A 17963-nucleotide genomic window follows, 5' to 3' on the forward strand; every position below is an offset into this window, starting at 1 on the left:
CTCAGTTTCTGATGATTGATTCTAAGATACAGTATCCTATTACAAACTTTTAAACAAACTGTGAATTAAATTTTATGGGATATAACTTGAAAACTTTGTCTATTGTTAACAACAGTATATTGAAGAAAAATATTCTACCCAGAAAAATATTCTATCCTTCTCAGTACATAAAGTGTAGAGAAACTGAATTTCATGGTAAAGTACACAGTATCTATAAATTTAACATAAACATGATTAAGTTATTTGACTGATTTTTTTTTTTAGCTTTTGAAAACTCAATTTAAGACTTTTTTTATTTTACAGACTCTCTAGTTTAAAAGTCGCAGTGTATCTTTAAGGCTACTAAAAGGCATCAGTCTTACTCAACTCAACTTCAAGCCCATGACTCAGAATCAGCTACCTTTAACTTTTAGCTATTCCTTCTGGTAATCATGTTCACATTTTTAAATAAATACTATGTTGCTGTTTCTTGATTTTTCCATTTGGCATTATCTATAGCTATTTATCTGTAGAATTCTTTTACACCTGCTTCCACTGATAGGGAAGCTCTATTCCTCTTCTTAATTTCGTTCTCTTCTGCCTCGTCCATCTCATATGTTATTGTTGATTAATAATTTAGCTTTGTGTCATTTTTTTATCCCCTAAACTAAACATTACTGTTTTTATAATATAATTTTTATTCATATTTACCCATGATTAACAGTTTGTTTGTTCCCAATTCTTCTCACATTTTCGAACTTCTTTCTGTAATCATCTCTTTTCTTCTACATATATACTGTAGAAGTATTTTTTCTGTATATTTCAATTTGGATAGTTTCTATTGCTGTCTTCAAGTTCACTGATCTTTTCTTCTGCCATGTCTAATTGGTCATAAATCGCATTCTGTGTATTTTCATCTCAGACATTGCAGTTTTTATCTCCAAAAGTTTAGTTTGGGTCTTTTTTATATCTTTCATATCTCTACTTAAGTTTTTAACCAAATGGAATATAGTTTCAATAACTACTTTAATGACCTTATTGCTAATTCTTTTTTCCTTTTTTTTTTTTTTTTGAGATGGAGTTTCACTCTTGTTGCTCGGGCTGGAGCTCAATGGTGCGAGCTTGGCTCACTGCAACCTCCACCTCCCGGATTCAAGCGATTCTCCTGCTTCAGCCTGCCAAGTAGTTGGGATTACAGGCGTGCACCACCACACCCAGCTAATTTTGTATTTTTTTTTAGTAGAGACAGGTTTTTACCATGTTGGTCAGGTTAGTCTCAAACTCCTCACCTCAAGTGATCCACCCACCTCAGCCTCCTAAAGTGCTGGGATTACAGGCGTGAGCCACCATACCCGGCCCTTATTGCTAATTCTAATATGTGTATCATTTCTGGGTCAGTTTTGGTTGATTTTTCTCATCATGGGTCATTTTTCTGCATTGTTGTATGCCTGGTAGCCTTGGTTTGAATGCCAAACATTGTAAATTTTACCTTGGTGAGCACTGGATATTTTTAGATCTCTATAAATCTTGAGCTTTTTCCTGGAATGCAGTTAAGTTAGTTGGAAACAACTTTATTATTCTAACCTTTTATGATTTGTTAGTTGGATCCTGAGCACTAGTCCATGTCTAATTATTCTCTACTACCAAGGTAAGACCTTCCTGAGTATTCTACCCAATATTCCATGAATTATGAGTCTAGTTTTCTAGTGTGACTAGTGGGAATGGGCGCTATGTTCTCTAATATTTTGTAAGTTTGTCCCTATACTAATCAGTACTCTGAATACTCCCGGGAGATCCTCTGCACATCTGTAGCATTCTCTCTCTATGCAACTGTCTACTCATTGGTACTGTGCAGGTACTATGTCCTGCAGACTCTAGTTGCTTTGGTCTGTCTGGACTCTTGGCTTCTTCTCAATTAAGGGAGTCCACTGGGCTTTGCCTGGGTACCCTCTGTCTGCATCATGAGCTGGATACTCATTCAAGGCAGTAAACTGGAACAATGTTTGGACTAACCTTATCTCTTTCTCATGTGTCATGGATCACTATCCTTTGCTTGAAAACCATTATTTCATGTATTAGGATTTTTTTGTTGGTTCAAATGAAAGTATAAATTTGATTCTTCATCACTTCATTTTGGATGGAAGCAGAAGACACTACATGAAAGTTTTCATTTCAGTCTAACTGAAAATGGCTTTAACTTACTTTGATCTATGAATGATAGTTTAGCTGGTTATGCAGCTCTAGTTTGACAGTTATATTAATTCAGCACTTTAAAGATACTGTTCTGTCGTTTCTGGTTTATTTTGTTGCTATTAATAGATCTCTCAGTCTGTCATTCCTGTATATGTACTCTGTCCTTTTTTCTGCGTCTTGTAAGAATTTTTTTTTTTGTCTTTGATGTTTTATCATTGTTTTATCCCGTGCCCAAATGTGGCTTACTTTCTTCATTTATTTTTTGGAGCTTTCTGAAATGAAGATTTGTGCCCATTAATTCTGGAAAATTCTCAGCCATTATGTCTTCAACTATCACCATCACCATTACCTTCCTACCTCTCTATTCTTATTTTCTGGAGCTCCAATTTGTTTTTTGTCCCTTGCTTTTGATTTGTTTTGGTTTTTTTGAGACAGCGTCTTGCTCTTTTGCCCAGGCTAGAGTGCCATGGCATGAACACAGCTCGCTGCAACTTTGACTTCCTGGGCTCAAGTGATCTTCCCACCTCACCCTCCCAAGTAGCTCGGACTACAGGCCTGTGCCACCATAACAGGCTCTTTTTTTTCTTTTTTCTTTTTTTTTTTTTTTTTTTTTTTAAAGAGTTGGGATCTCACCGTGTTGCCTAGGCTGATCTTGAAGTCCTGGGCTTAAGCTATCCTCCCACCTTGGCCTCCCAAAATGCTGGGATTACAGGTGTGAGCCACCACACCCAGCCCAGTCAATTTGTTGTATGTTAGATATTGATTTGTGCTTCTTTAGTCTGTCTCTTCCTTTTCAGTTTAATCATTTTTCTCCCAGCTTATCTGCTATTATTGTAATGTATTTTATTTTATATTAGCATTAGTATTATTTTTTGAGATGAAGTCTCACTCTGTCGCCCAGGCTGGAGTGCAGTGGTGCAATCTCAGCTTACTGCAGGCTCTGCCTCCCAGGTTCAAGCAATTCTCCTGCCTTGCTGAGATTGCAGGCGTGCACCACCACGCCCAGCTGATTTTTATATTTCTAGTAGAGACAGGGTTTCACCTTGTTGACCAGACTGGTCTTGAATTGCTGACTTCAGATCTGCCTGCCTCGGCCTCTCAAAGTGCTGGGATTACAGGCGCAAACCACAGAGCCCAGCTGTTGTTGTCATGTATTTTAATTCTATCTTGTCTTCTTTTTAAACTCCATAGAACATTTTAATCATTTGTGCCATATCTATGTAAATTAACCTATGTATTACCACTTTTTTCCCCCCATCTTTGTGCTTCGATGAGGAATCACTATTCTTCCACTGGAAGCATATTCTTTAGAATTTCCTTTAGATTGTGTTTTTTAGTCACAAATATCACATTTTTTTGGTCTGAAAATATCTTTTTTTTCTATATTTTTGAAAGATATTTTTATTCAATAGCAATTTCTGTTGGCACTTATTTTCTGAGTATATTAAAGATACTCCATTGTGTGCTGGCTTCTGTTATTGCTGTTGAAGAGTGTCTTAGTCCATTTTGCATTGCTGTGAAGGAATACCTGAGGCTGAGTAATTTATAAAGAAAAGAGGGTTATTTGGCTCGTGGTTCTGTAGGTTGTACAGGAAGCATGGAGCCAGCATCTGCATCAGGAGAGTGCCTCAGACTGCTTCTACTCCTAGCAAAAGGTGAAGGTGAGCCAACATACCACATGGTGAGAAAGGGAACAAGAGAGAGGAGGAAGGTGTCAGGCCCATTTTAACAATTATTTCTCGTGAGAAATAGTGGAGTGAGAACTCACTCACTGCAGTGAGAATGGCACCAAGCTATTCATGAGGAATCCACCCCCATAACCCAAACACCTCTTACTAGGCCCCGCTTTCAGCGTTGGAAATCAAATTTCAGCATGAGAATTGGAGGGTGCAAATATCCAAAATATATCAAGGAGTTAGCTGTAAATCTGTTTTTATTTTAATTTCTGTATTTTTCATTACTAGAAGTTCTTTTTAATTCATTTTCAAAACTGCTTTGTCATTTTGTATAATCTCCTTCTCTTTGCTCATGTTTTCAGTTTCTTTTCACTGAACATTGTATTCCTTGTGTCCTGTAATTCTTACATCTATTATCTTGGGGCCAGATTCTTTCTTCCTATCCCTCCTAATATCTTAATTCCTTTTATGTTTTATCTTTGACTGTGAACTCATTTCTTATCTATACACTATAGCAGTAGGAGTTCCTTAAAGTCTGGGCTTAAGGTGCATTCCCTTAGAGATTTGATTTTTTTGTTGTTGTTCAGGTACCTGACAGCAATATTGGCATGAAACCACATTAAACTCATTTCTTAGTGTGATGTTTTTCTGAGCACTCAGGAAATGTGAAATTGGGCAATAAATCTGTATGAGTCAGCTTATAGTTACAAATTCTTTAGATTTTATTTTTTTGCCACTCCTGTTGTGAAGACAAAAAAATTTTCTTGCAGTCCTCTAGTTGAGGATTGGGGGAAAGGACTTTTTTCTAGTATGCCCCTCTACTGAGTGTGTGTGCTTTTGGAGTCCCAGCTCTGTACAGAGGAAGCCAAATTCTACCTGCCCACTACCATCCTCATTTAGTAAAAAATAAAATTCCATAAAACTCTAAGCACATTTGAAAAAAGTTGAATTTTATTAAGGATATTTAATATTTTTTAGGTACTCAAATGTAATATATATAAATACCAAATCACTAATGACAGTTGTAGTATGACATTTCAACCAAAAATATAAAAGTAGGCTGTTCTATAAAAGAGCAAGTTGTGATATTTGCCAAAGTAGTGTTCTTACTATTTATATATTATCTTACTGGATTGCAATCTGATTTGTAGAAAAATGGCCAATGTCAGACATTGATTTGTTCCCATTTTTGGCTCTTATAAATAATACTGCTAAAAACATTTCTGTACAAGTTTTCATGTGGACAAGTGTTTTTATTTCTCTTGAGTATATACGCAGGAGTAGAATTGCTAGATCACATGGTAACGTTTTCAAAAGCAATTATACTACCTACAGCGTATGAGGTTTCTAGTTTCTTCACTTTTTCACCAATACTTGTTACTATCTGTCTTTTGTATAATAACCATCCACGTAAGTTTGGAGTAGTATCTCATTCTGGTTTTGATTTGCATTTATCTAATTGATAATGAGGTTGAGCATCTTTTCATGTGCTTTTGTTGTTCATTTTGCTGTTCACATCTTTAAAGAAATATCTATTTATGTTCAAGTTTCTTTCTCCTTTTTTTTTTTTCTTTTTCTTTTTTTTTTTTTTTTTGAGATGGAGCTTCGCTCTTGTTGCCCAGGCTGGAGTACAATGGTGCGATCTCGGCTCACTGTAACTGCCGCCTCCCAGGTTCAAGCGATTCTCCTACCTCAGCCTCCCTAGTAGCTGGGATTATAGGCATGCGCCACCATGCCCAACTAATTTTTGTGTTTTTAGTCAAGAAGGGGTTTCACCATGTTGGCCAGGCTGGTGTCAAAATTCCTGACCTCAGGTGATCCACCTGCCTCGGCCTCCCGAAATGCTGGGATTACAGGCGTGAGCCATTGCACCCAACCTGTCCATTTTTTAACTGGGCTATTTGTCCTTTTATTATTGAGTTGTAAGTAGTCATTATATGTTCTATATACAAGTCTCCTATTAAGTATATCATTTACAAAAACATCCTCCCATTATGTTAGTTGTCTTTACTTTCTTGATGATGTCTTTTAAAAGCACAGAATTTTCTAGTTTTGATGATACCCAGTTTATCTATTTTTCTCTTGTTGCTTATTTTTTGGGTGTCAGATCTTTGAAACCATTGCCTAATCTAAGGTTGCGAAGACTTAAATGCCTATCTTTGCATCTAATTTAATTTTTTTTGAATTAAAAAGTTTTTATAGTAGTGCTAATAAAGAAAATCTTAAGGGAGAAAAAAGCACTCATATTCTCATTAACCTAGAAATTATTTACTTTTGCAATACTGTCACCTCCCTGCTCAGTATATACTTATTTTCATTATGACTATTAAGTACTATGTTGTATTCTGACATTTTCTGTATTTATACATGATATTAATAATTTTAATTTTTAAGGCTACATAATATTTCAAGTTTATTTTCCAATTTTAAAACAATTTTTGCATAGTTTTGTTTTGCTTATATGATAAAACTCCAGGTAACATTGGTAAGTACATAACTTTTTGCTTCTGTTTGACTTATTTTCTTAGTATAATTTTCTAGGAATGTAATTACGGGGTCAAAGGATGTAAATATCTTTACAGCTCTTATATGAAGTCATATTACTTCTAGAAATTATTGTAATCAAATTCTGTGCTTTCATTTAGTAAAGGTAATTGATATTATAAATTGAAGAATTTACCTTGAGGATAATTATGTCAGGAATCCTCCATCAAATTCAGAGTGAAGTGATATGTGTATTTCTTCATCTGAAAAAAGCAAAATGGTACTTTTATGAGACACTTTGTACTGATATTTAAAACTAGGACAGGCTGGGCATGGTGGCTCATGCCTGTAAATCTCAACACTTTGGGAGGCCAAGGCAGGTGGATCACCTGAGTTTGAGACCAGCCTGGCTGGCCAACATGGTGAGACTCCATCTCTACTAAAAAATACAAAATGTTAGCTGGGCGTGGTGGCAGGTGACTGCTACTTGGGAGGCTGAAGCAGGAGAATTGCTTGAACTTGCGAGGCAGAGGTTGCAGTGAGCTGAGATTGTACCACTGCACTCCAACCTGGGCAACAGAGCGAGACTCAAATAAATAAATAAATAAATAAAACTAGGACAGTTAGTTGCCTTTTTGACTAAAGATAAATATACTTAAAATTTATCATTTTATGGTACCCTCTAAATAATAATAGTATAATTTGTTAAATTTCTTTAGGCTTCGGGAGCAGGAAAGAAAAGAAGCAGAAGAAGCTAGTCAAAAGGAAATAGAAGAATGGGAAAGAAAACTTCTAGCTCAAGCAGCTCCAACTTGTATGGAGACCATGTGGGAAATTCCAGCTATTGGGCATTTCCTTTGTTTAGCTCAACAAATTCTAAATTTGCCAGAAATAGTCTTTTACGAATTGGAACGTTGTCTTCTGATGCCTCAGTGTAATGTTTTCCTATCTAAAATAATGACTTCTCTATTAAGTCCTCCCCATCGCAGACCTACCTTACATCGAAGACCTACTTTGCCTTACGGGACCTGGGAAGCAGCACTGAGGCAGAAAGTACAACAGTGGTACACTGCTGTAGGGCAGACTGAAAATCCTGATAACTGTGCTGAAAAACTGGGGTTGTGTCCTCAGTTTTTTAAAGTTCTTGGAGAAGTCAGTCCATTAGAAGAAAAACCTTTTCACGAACTACCTTTTTACCAAAAAGTATGGCTACTTAAGGGTCTTTGTGACTTTGTGTATGAAACACAAAAAGAAGTTCAAGATGCTGTACTTGGACAGCCTATCCATGAATGCAGAGAAGTTATTCTTGGTTATGATTATTTGGAGAATGCTTATGTACATTTTCCACAGTTCTGTGGTGCAGACGTACGGATTTATAAACAGAGACCCTTTCAGGCCCCAGAATTTCCAATTCCACCCATTAAAATACAAAGAGTACCTCGGATTAAATTGGAGAAATTGAAGTGTGACTATGTTAGTACAAGTAATGGAGAACATAGATGTAGTAGAGACAGCATGCCCTCTGCCTTCAAGAAAGAGCAGGAAAATAATTTTGATCCAGCTTGCTGCCCTACTAAAATGATCTTGGATAATCATGACATCTCTGTTGAAATGGAAGTAAAATCCAACTATGAAATTAGAATTCGCAGGCCTTGTGAAATTAAAAAAACTGATTGTTGTAAAGAAAACTTAGAGAAACCAGGGAGTCCAGGGGAAGTTACTGGCTTTGGGGAGCCTCTCAGTCCAGGTGAAATAAGGTTTATAGAAAATCAGGAAAAATATGGTGAAGCTTCCAGAATAAAGATTGAACCCAGTCCATTAAAAGAAAATGCTCTAAAATCTTGCCAAATACATGTAAATGGAAGTCACAGTGATCATCCAGAAATTAACTGCCACAAAGTTGTAAGGGATATTCTGTTAGAGCAGTCACTACAGAGCCACAAGAAACTCAAACTAACTAAAATGAGGGCAAAAAAGAAGAAAAAGAAAAAAAAGAAATTGAAAGATGTTTTGAATGAAAACTTACAGAGAAAGCGTGAAGGTCTTCATTCTCTTGCATTCAAGTCTTACAAACCTGAGATCCAGAATAAGTTATTGATCATCAAAAAAAAAGCAAAACACAAGAAGCACAAATCTGGTAAGCTAACACAAATGGATGGGAGTTATGTTTAAGTATAATTCAAATTGTTTTTTCAATTACTCATCATGGGTGCTTTGATTGAGAGACTGAAATGCACATGTATGCATGCGTGTATACTTGAGGGTCAAATTTTATTTTATATTCCATGAGTTAAAAAGGCAGAGTACATGTCGTTTTATATACTTACAACAAAAAAAGTACTGATGCAGTAAGTTTGAATTTAATTTTCAGTTGAGCATGTTTGGGCATTATGTTTTTACCTTTCTCTGAACCAATTTCTTTCCCATCACTATGCAATGGTTCCCACCCCAGGTGTAGGGCAGTACAGTGTAGTAGGAAAAGCACTGATTTCAGGAAGTAACATTCCCAGGACTAAAGTTCATAGCAACTAGCTACTTAAACCAAGGGTAGTCAGATTATCTTCCTGAGTCTGTTTTTTCTCACATCATATATTTTTCAGAACTCTGTTTTCAGTATATATTTTTATATCAAGAAAATATGTGGAATATAAGAAAATTATATGCCACTGCACTCCAGCCTGGTCAACAGAGCGAGACTCCGTCTCAAAAAAAAAGAAAAAAAGTTAGTCTCTAAAATATTAAGTAATATTTTAAAATTAGAACTACTTCCCAACTCAAGTATATAATATATTAATGTAATTGTAACCCAAAATCCTTTATTGTTTATTACACTGCTATTCATGTGCTCAAAGGCAATAAAGTGGTTTATAAAATAGACACTGCTGTAGATCAGAGAGAAAATTGGAGGGAGTTTTGTATCCAGTTCTAGAAAAATGAATGGAAACACTTGGAAGGCAAATTTATACATTGTATTCAGCAAGTACTCTAAGCCTTAGTTGAGGAGAGAAGACTTACATGCCTGAAATAGAAGAAAAGAATACACTTGTTTGTATACTTTATTCTCAGAGCAAATTTTAGAAAGTCAGGTCTTAAGTGACAAAAATGTTTGGATCTGGTAGATCCAGTTTTGTCTGCTTACCTAGTTAATACTGGGTAAACATCGGCTAATTCCCTTTTTTCCTCAGTTACTGAATTCCTTGTTGATATAACAATGTTACATAAAATGTTATAATAACAATTAAACATTTGTTTTATGTAATTTTCAGTCCACTTGTCTATCTGAAGCTTTGCCCTGTTCTTCTTTATTAGGTGTGAGACATCCTGGCCTTTCATAATCAGTTTGGGGCATACCTTAGTCCAGTCTTTACTTTCTCACTCTTTTTAAAAGTGAGCTCCATCATCATAGGTTTGGAAAATACTCCTCTTAAAGATTCACATTGTGCTTTAGTAGAGGTTCACAATTCATTTTGCAAAACTGATAATAGATTTGTTTTGAAATTTAGAACTCTTCAGATATTAGAACGGTGTTATGGTGTATATAATGTTTAACTTATCCACATTGGGGCTTAGGTTAAGGAATATCCCCAGTGGGAATTACTTCTGTAATCAAACATATAATCTCTACAGAGAAATGTATGAATTAGACTAAGTAAAACAAAGACTAGAAAACCTTAAGTTCAAGTCAGGTTTTGTTACCATATAAATTATATTTGAGACTTTTAGTTTTCAAAACCTTTTGAACTTCTAATTTGTTAAGTTTTTCTGGGCCTGTTTATTAAAGACTCTGGAAAGTCTTGAAGAAAAGAAAACTGCTTGATTTTGTTTAACGTATTTTTTTCAAATTTATTTTAACCCTGCTTTTTTTCAAGAAATAGTTACCAATAACCTGTGTATTCTGTAGAATACACTCTGGGATAAGCTGTGTCATTTATGACTGATGTATGAACCTACATGCAATCAATCTGGTCTGTTTTATGTTGCGTAATACAGGCTTTAATTTTTGGTGGTATCTCCAAATTTAGTAAGCCTTATTGTATTGGCAGGTGATTTTTAGTAGAAGGCACAAAGACAATTTGGTTGAAAATGACTTGATAATTTTAGCACAGTTTGAGGCAGTTTGGGTAACATTTAAGCATTTTAATCTACTTTTCAAAATTGGGATTTCCTTCCTCCTTTTTAAATTTTGAATTCATTTTTACTCATTTAGGCCTGTTCCTTACTATTGGAAACATTATGGAATAAATAGAAGACAATGGAAACAATATAATGTCCATTATCTCATGCTTGATCTTCTGTTTTTATTCAATCATAGAATAAGAAAAATATGACCTGGCAATTAGAAATTTTTCCTTGATGACCTGTTTTCAAAATATAAATGTTTCTGAAAACTTTGTCATTTAAGCAAGACAAGCAAGATTAGCTGTGCATAAATTAAAAATAACTAAGAGTAAAAAAAAGCCCAGAGCAAAAAAATTTAGATCATTTGGTTTTCTTTCATTGTTTTTTCTTATTATAAAAGCAATCCATTTTTTTTAAAGAATATAGAGACAAGCAAAAAGAATAGCCCTTTCCCTTTCCTCATTACCTAGTAAATGTTTATTCTTTTATCACTTCCTTAAGGAAGCCTCCCGTTATCTTTTGACTTGTTAAAATTTTCCCTGTTATTCATGCTTATAGCACCAGACACTTCTCCTTCATAATACTTATTATAGTTGCCTTTACTTCTGGGTTATTTTGATGATTGTCTCCTCTTTATTCTGTAACATTCTTAGGGACAGAAGGATTATTTCTGGTTTTGCATCCCTGGCACTTTAGCAGATTGGTTGATGCATTGTGTGGGAATATACTGAATAAATAAATGAACACATGTAATATGGTTCACCTAGATGTAACTAAAACTAACTACTTATTATTAACTACTTATTATTTCAACACTTTTTCAAAGACTATATTTGTTTAAATAGGATTATACTATACATACCATTTTAACAATCTGCTTTTTTCCCCTACCTATCAGTATACCATGAACATCTTTGTGCAATAAATAGGTCCCTGCATCATCATTTTAAATGGCTGTGTAGGATTCTGTTGTGTGTATTTTGCAGTTAATTTAACCAATCTCCTTATTGGACATTTTGGTTGTTTTCAATAATGTACTGTTATTATAGATTGTGTAGAGCAAGTAGAGTTGGCTAAAATGAATTAGAAATTCTAAAAATTAGGGGACTTTTTATAAAATCTGAAAAAATACAAAAAAGATTACAGATGCATTAACAATTACAAAAAGCTTATGGTGTTTTAAGATGCTTTCAACCAGTTTTGTTTGGAATTTTTTTTTTTTTTTTTTTTTTTTGAGACGGAGTCTTACTCTTGTTGCCCAGGCTGGAGTGCATTGGCATGATCTCTGCTCACTGCAACCTCTGCCTCCTGGGTTCAAGCAGTTCTCCTGCCTCACCCTCCCGAGTAGCTGGGACTATAGGCGTGTGCCACCATGTCCGGCTAATTTTTGTATTTTTAGTAAAGATGAGGTTTCACCATGTTGACCAGGCTGGTCTCGAACTCTTCACCTCAGGTGATCCGCCCGCCTCGGCCTCCCAAAGTGCTGGGATTACAGGCGTGAGGCACCGTGCCCAGCCAATAGTCATTATTTTCACCCAAATCATTTTATGGTATCACCTCTAAACTGACTAAAATGGATAAGACAGGTGGTCTTATTCTCTTATAGGTGAAAGAACTAAGTTAAAACTCTTATAGGTGAAAAAACTTAAGTGGTCAGTGACCTCAAGTGAATAACAGTTAAGTACAGATAAAGACAACACAATAAGGTCAAGTAGAGAAAAAATCAGTGTGCTATGCTAGTCTGGGAAGGTTTTACAAGGGATGAAGGACTTTGAAGAATATTGGGGATTGAATAGGTGGAAAATGTTGAATAACACGAGCAAAAGCATAGAGGTATAATTAAGTGAGGTGTCACTGGAAGAAGCACAATTAAAGAAGGCTTTTGTGGAAAAGTTGAGGTTTTAGAAGCTGTTCGAATGACAGAAAAGTGTCATTTTTGGGTCATCTTTCTAGGCATGTGATGCTATGTTAAATGATTGAATCAAGAGTCCAGTGCAAGGGAATTGAGCTTGAAATAAGATACATCAGATGTGTAAAAAGTAATGAGCTGCTTTATAGGAAATGACTGAGAAGGTAATGTAATCTACAGTGTTTGATTATTTCAAGGCCCGTATTTGTGAAAAGGTTATTATATAGTTCTATAGTGACAGCACTAGAGACCCTAACTACATGTATCTTATGGAGAAAAGTTTTAGCATACCAGCTGAAGATTTCAAAATATAAGAGTGCAAGGATTTACTGTGCTTCATGTCTTTTTATTTTTTCAATCTTACTTTTTCTCTAAAAAACCTAGTACTCATTGAGTGCTTATTGTATGCCAGGCACTATTCTAAGCCTTTATACATATTATCTCATTTAATCTTCATGAAAACTTCAAAAAATAAATATTACTATTATTCCCCATTATTACAGATTTTAGAGATTTTTAAAAATTGAGATACAAAGAGATTTACTTGTCCAAGGTCACACAGCTAGAGCTAGTAAGTGACAGGATTAGGAGAAAGGGTCTTGCAAGATAATTAGGATACCATTAAAGAGCTACGAAAAGAAGCTGGCAGGAGTAAGATGAAGGGGTAGATGATAACTTTAACAAGAGAAAATTCTAAATCCAGGTAAGGATTGATAATGTGACTTTTCTATCATAATGATAGAAGAAAATTCTATTTTGAGAGAGATGCTGCAATAAGTAGCAGAATTTGGCAACTGATTCAATATTCTCAGTTAAAAGTTAAAAGAAATGGGTGTTGAGGAGTTACTGAATTATGTGATAAGGTTAAAGAATTCCAGTATGATAAGAAATCTGCTTATAGGTAAGGAGAATAAAAGGAAAATAAACTGCTTTGTTAAGGTCAAATTGCTTACTTGAGATAGAACTCCAGAAACTCCCGGAGTATAGTTAGCTCAAGACGTGCACATTTAGTAAATAAAAGACAAGTTTAGGCTCTAGTTCTGTGACTTTACATCCCAGGCACTTTGCAGATTCACTATTTAATAATACAAATACCCTTGAGTTTTCACTTGCAACAATGATTAATATCTTAGTATTCATCTATTTATTAAGATTCCTAAGAGGAAAGCACAGAGGGAGGAGTGAATGTGTTGGGATAATTTTAAAACATGGAAAGGCTGAATCTAGGAAAGCATTGAAGTACCTTTTTTTTTTTTTCTTTTTCTTCCTCCTTTCCCTCCCTGAGAGACAGGATCTCGCTATGTTGCCCAGCTGGCCTCGAACTCCAGGGTGCAAGCCATCCTCTCACCTCGGCCTCCCAAATAGCTGGGACCACAGGCGAGCTGAGATCACAGGCATGCACCACCACACTTGGCTTAAAATGGAAGTCTGAGTATGAGTAGCCCAGTGGTCTGAGGAGTGAAGACAGGAAAACCAGATGAAGGAGAAGGGTAAAGATGAGGAATAAGAAACTGAGAAAGGGGAACCGAAAGGGGGATGATAATCACCTTCTTGTGTAAAGAAATATGCCATTTTTAAAAAAGGCATATTTCCAGATTCTAGAAAAGTAAGAGTTTTGTGCCTCAGTTACAGTATAAAATATATCTTAGTTATGATTTTCCCTCTCAGGTTGGGCATTCTTTTCTTAAGTTTTTCTAAGCATAGTGTTTTAGAAAGCTTCATTAGGGTATACTTTTGTAACATTAATTACTAAGGTTTATTATTAAGGTTTATTAATGTTTCCTTATGCATTTTCCAGGTACAGGTTGACACTTCTTGTTTTAGGCTCAAGAGTGGTGTTGAAATTCTATGTATGTTTTAATTTGACTTCTGACTTCAGCATGATTTTAGGTTTGAGAATTCTATTCTGTTTTATATGACCAGGTAACTTAGGGCAGTGGGAGTAAAATACCTGGGATATGATCAAGTTGAGTGATACGGGAAGGGAAGCCCACTGGGGGGCAGTATGTAACTTGCCCTGTATATATTTTGTCCTGAAGCAAAAACAGATTACCAAATAAAGGCGTAGTTTTGCAGTATATGATGCTCGATTTTTAAAATAATATTTATTTTTTAAGTGCTGATTTTTTACTGAAGAATACAGGAAAATTTATACTGAAAATTTTTTTGAGGATATATACGGAAGGTATTAAAAAACAGTAAATGTACAAGTCATCCAACCCTAATCAAAAGGAATGCTCTGAGGCAAACAGAAGCAGATTACATCTCTTTCAAAAAATTTGAAAGAATGCAATATTTTACCATAAAAAGAGTAAGCTTTGAAGTGAGACAGACCTAATTTCACATATATGCTTCTAGTGCATATTAGCTACAGCTCCTCCATCAGTTTCTTTACCTGTTTATAGCCTGTTTCTTTATCTGTGATAAGTGAGGTAATACCTGCTTGGCTGTATTGTTAAGATTAATTAGAATAGCAAATGCACAGTATGTCACATGGAGCCTGGCACATGGTAGGAATCAATAAATGGTAACTCACGATATTTGTGCAGTAAAATTACATAATGGAAGGAGCTTGAACTTTGTAGTTAGAATCCCTGACTGTGGTGCTTATTTACTGTGTGACACATGAATAAGTTAATTAATCTTTTTGATCTTCAGTTATCCCATATTACGATAGAGTTACTACCTACCTGGGAGGGTTATATTGAGAAATAAATAAGTTAATTTATACAGACCACTTTACTAAGTATCTGACACATAGTAGGTTCTCAGTAAATGTTAATCTTCTTACTACCACTACTAGGTCATGTTGGTAAATTGTTTATTTAAAATCGTCGTCAGTGTTTTCTTCACTATAAAATAGACTTAAATGGACCCTCAGAATTGTAAACAATTACCTGCATACCTTTTCCTACCCCCCAACTGGTGGTGACATTTCTGAAAAAAGTAGGATTCTTATATTTAGGGATCACTTCTTAGAACTTATGTGTGCTAAATGCTGTAAATACAAAGTGAATAATGTGATTTCTGTCACCAATAATTTACATTATAGTAAGGATGACAAACATAAGAACAGACAATTATAATATTCTATTACATTCATTGATTTGTGTACAAAGTAGAGTGGTAGTTTAGAGGACATATGCATAAGAAGAACTGAGATGGAGTAAGTAAAAAGAATTTGAAGAAGGTTAAAAGATTTTCTGTTTAGGCTTTTCTCACCATAGCTTAGCTGAAGCTAAAGCAATAGCTAACATTTATTGATCACCTACCATGTGCCTAGCAGTAGTATAAGCTTTTGGGATGTTAGAACCCATTTAATTCTCACAGAGTAGATAATACTATTATCCCTGTTTTATAGATGAAAAAACTGCACAAAGAAATAAAGCAGTTTGCTCAAGGTCATGTGTGTAGCTATTATACATGACCTCTATAATAGTAGGTGGTTGTAGCAGATATTCAAACCCAGGTAGTTTAGTTCTAAAACTCAAGCTTATAACTGATATATAACATTACCTCCAATTTTCTAATAACATTTAAGCATCCTAATGACATGGTGAACTGAAATACCAAGTAACCACCTTAGCTTCTCAGTCCATTCAAATAGAGTAGCTGCTAGAGTTAACTGAGAATTTAGTACCTGTGTTTAGTGCCTGTGTAAAAATAAGATGAAATTCATGGGACTATCAAGGGTGACCTCTGTTGTGCTTATAAATGAATGCAAAATCAAATGGCTTTTTTTTTTTTTTTAAGCTAATCAGAGTAGGACTGGTGGGGAGAGGTTTAGGAATAATTTTATTTCCTTCAAATTGCTGTTTTTATAAAACCTTCCCGTACATAGGTCAGCAAGACCATTCATTTTTTCTTGTGAACTTCAAAAAATGGTAAAGGCAGTGTATAGAGGAAAGACATCTTGGCATTCAAATTCATGAGCCCCTTTCAGCAATACTTAACGGCACTCAGTTTAGAAATCAATTACTAGCTGTATTATAGGGATACCAATAATTTAATCATTTCTCCCTGAGTATTGCTATTTAAGCAGCCTACCCACTTACCTATCTTTGTAGGCATTTACTTCTGTTATAAGGTACTGTGTAAGCACAGAAGTAAGTAACAATGGTGAATAAAGAAATATATGTTGGGTTATTTTAATTTAATTAAAAGCAAATGTCAAATGACACCCATCAATACTTACTAAAATAAGACAGTTAAACCCCCATGAACCTCAGCAACTCACAATTTGCAGTTCAATCATAGTATACATGGATTTTATTGAGCCAAAAGTTAGAAATTTTATAAATTATAGTTCTGTGATATGATTAAAAAGTAATACAAAAAACACAACTATAAACTGGAATTGTGTCAGTTGAGTTGAGTTGACATATTCTTGCAAGATGATCGTATTTATATAGGAAAATGTTTGGAAAGGAGCATTAGGATTATGTACAGCAAAGTTACTTTATGTACTCATTTTCCCTTTTGAAAAAAGTATTGACTTTTAAGGGGATTTTAGTCTGCAAATGGTTGTGAACTAAAAATGACAGAAAAGTATTTCTGAATATTTTTTGTGCCCTTATGTAGACTGTAAGCTCCTAGAGGATAGGATTTTTCTTTTTTATGATTTTTTAATTCCTTCTTGTCCCTGTAACTTGTACAGTGTCCTATATCTAGTATATGTTGAGTAATTAACAGTTTGTTAATTGATTTTGCTAATTACAAATTGGGGGAAAATGTTTAATGTGTTTCTAAGTAAAAATAGAATTTTTTTTTTTTTTTTTTTTTTTTGAGACAGAGTTTCACTCTTGTTGCCCAGGCTGCAGTGCAATGGTGTGATCTCGGCTCACTGCAGCCTCCACCTCCCAGGTTCACACGATTCTCCTGTCTCAGGCTCCCGAGTAGCTGGGATTACAGGCGCGCACCACCACACCTGGCTAATTTTTGTATTTTTAGTAGAGACGGATTTTTGCCGTGTTGACCAGGCTGGTCTCAAACTGACCTCAGGTGATCTGCCTGCCTTGGCCCCCCAAAGTGCTGGGATTATAGGTGTGAACCATTGCGCCTGGCCTAAAAATAGAAGTTTTATGCATGTATGTATATTTTTTTGTCAAGTTAAATACAGAAAGTAGATATATTTCAGTGTATACTGTGAATTGGCTTTAAGTATAAAAGGTTTATTTTTCCCAGTGGTTTCTGGTTCCACAAACAACTAGGTGCACTTTAAAGGTAGATATTTATCTTCTTTTAAAACTTTGGGTATTGATACCACCAAGGGCAGCCTGTTAGGAGAGTGCAGAGCTAAAGGAGTAGAAAAGCTTAGTTACCTAAGCTACTAAGGGGATTTTCACATTGGGTTGGCTAGAGACCATAGTCTTCAGCTGTAGTTCTTATGCCAGTTCCTGACTGCGAAGTCAATGTTAAAGGTAAAGTTTTTCTCCCTATGTAGTCTCATTTTAAGTTGCAAATGTAGATTTTAATTAAGCAGTAGTAATATGACTTTTTTGCCTAATCTTGAAATAAATTCTACTGTATAACACTTAGGAGATGTAATAGTTTGGTTCATATAAAAATAAAACAGCATTTGTTAATATGTCTGTTAACAGGTA

General features: G+C 35.0%; 1 protein-coding gene across 11 annotated transcripts in view; it reads left to right on the plus strand.

Moving 5' to 3' along the window:
* The window catches only part of KIAA2026 (KIAA2026 ortholog), a 133971-nt gene that overhangs the window by 33276 nt on the left and 82732 nt on the right, over positions 1-17963 (plus strand). For all 11 annotated transcript variants that reach the window (XR_007719885.1, XR_007719884.1, XM_050761680.1 and 8 more), the window contains one exon: positions 7052-8469. Coding sequence is in view for 9 of the 11 variants with exons in the window: in XM_050761680.1 (XP_050617637.1) it covers positions 7052-8469 (1418 nt within the window). In the remaining 2 variants the exon portion in view is untranslated. The remainder of the gene's footprint in view (positions 1-7051; positions 8470-17963) is intronic.

The sequence above is a fragment of the Macaca thibetana genome, chromosome 15 (assembly GCF_024542745.1).
Source record: "Macaca thibetana thibetana isolate TM-01 chromosome 15, ASM2454274v1, whole genome shotgun sequence".
Taxonomy (NCBI): Eukaryota; Metazoa; Chordata; class Mammalia; order Primates; family Cercopithecidae; genus Macaca; species Macaca thibetana.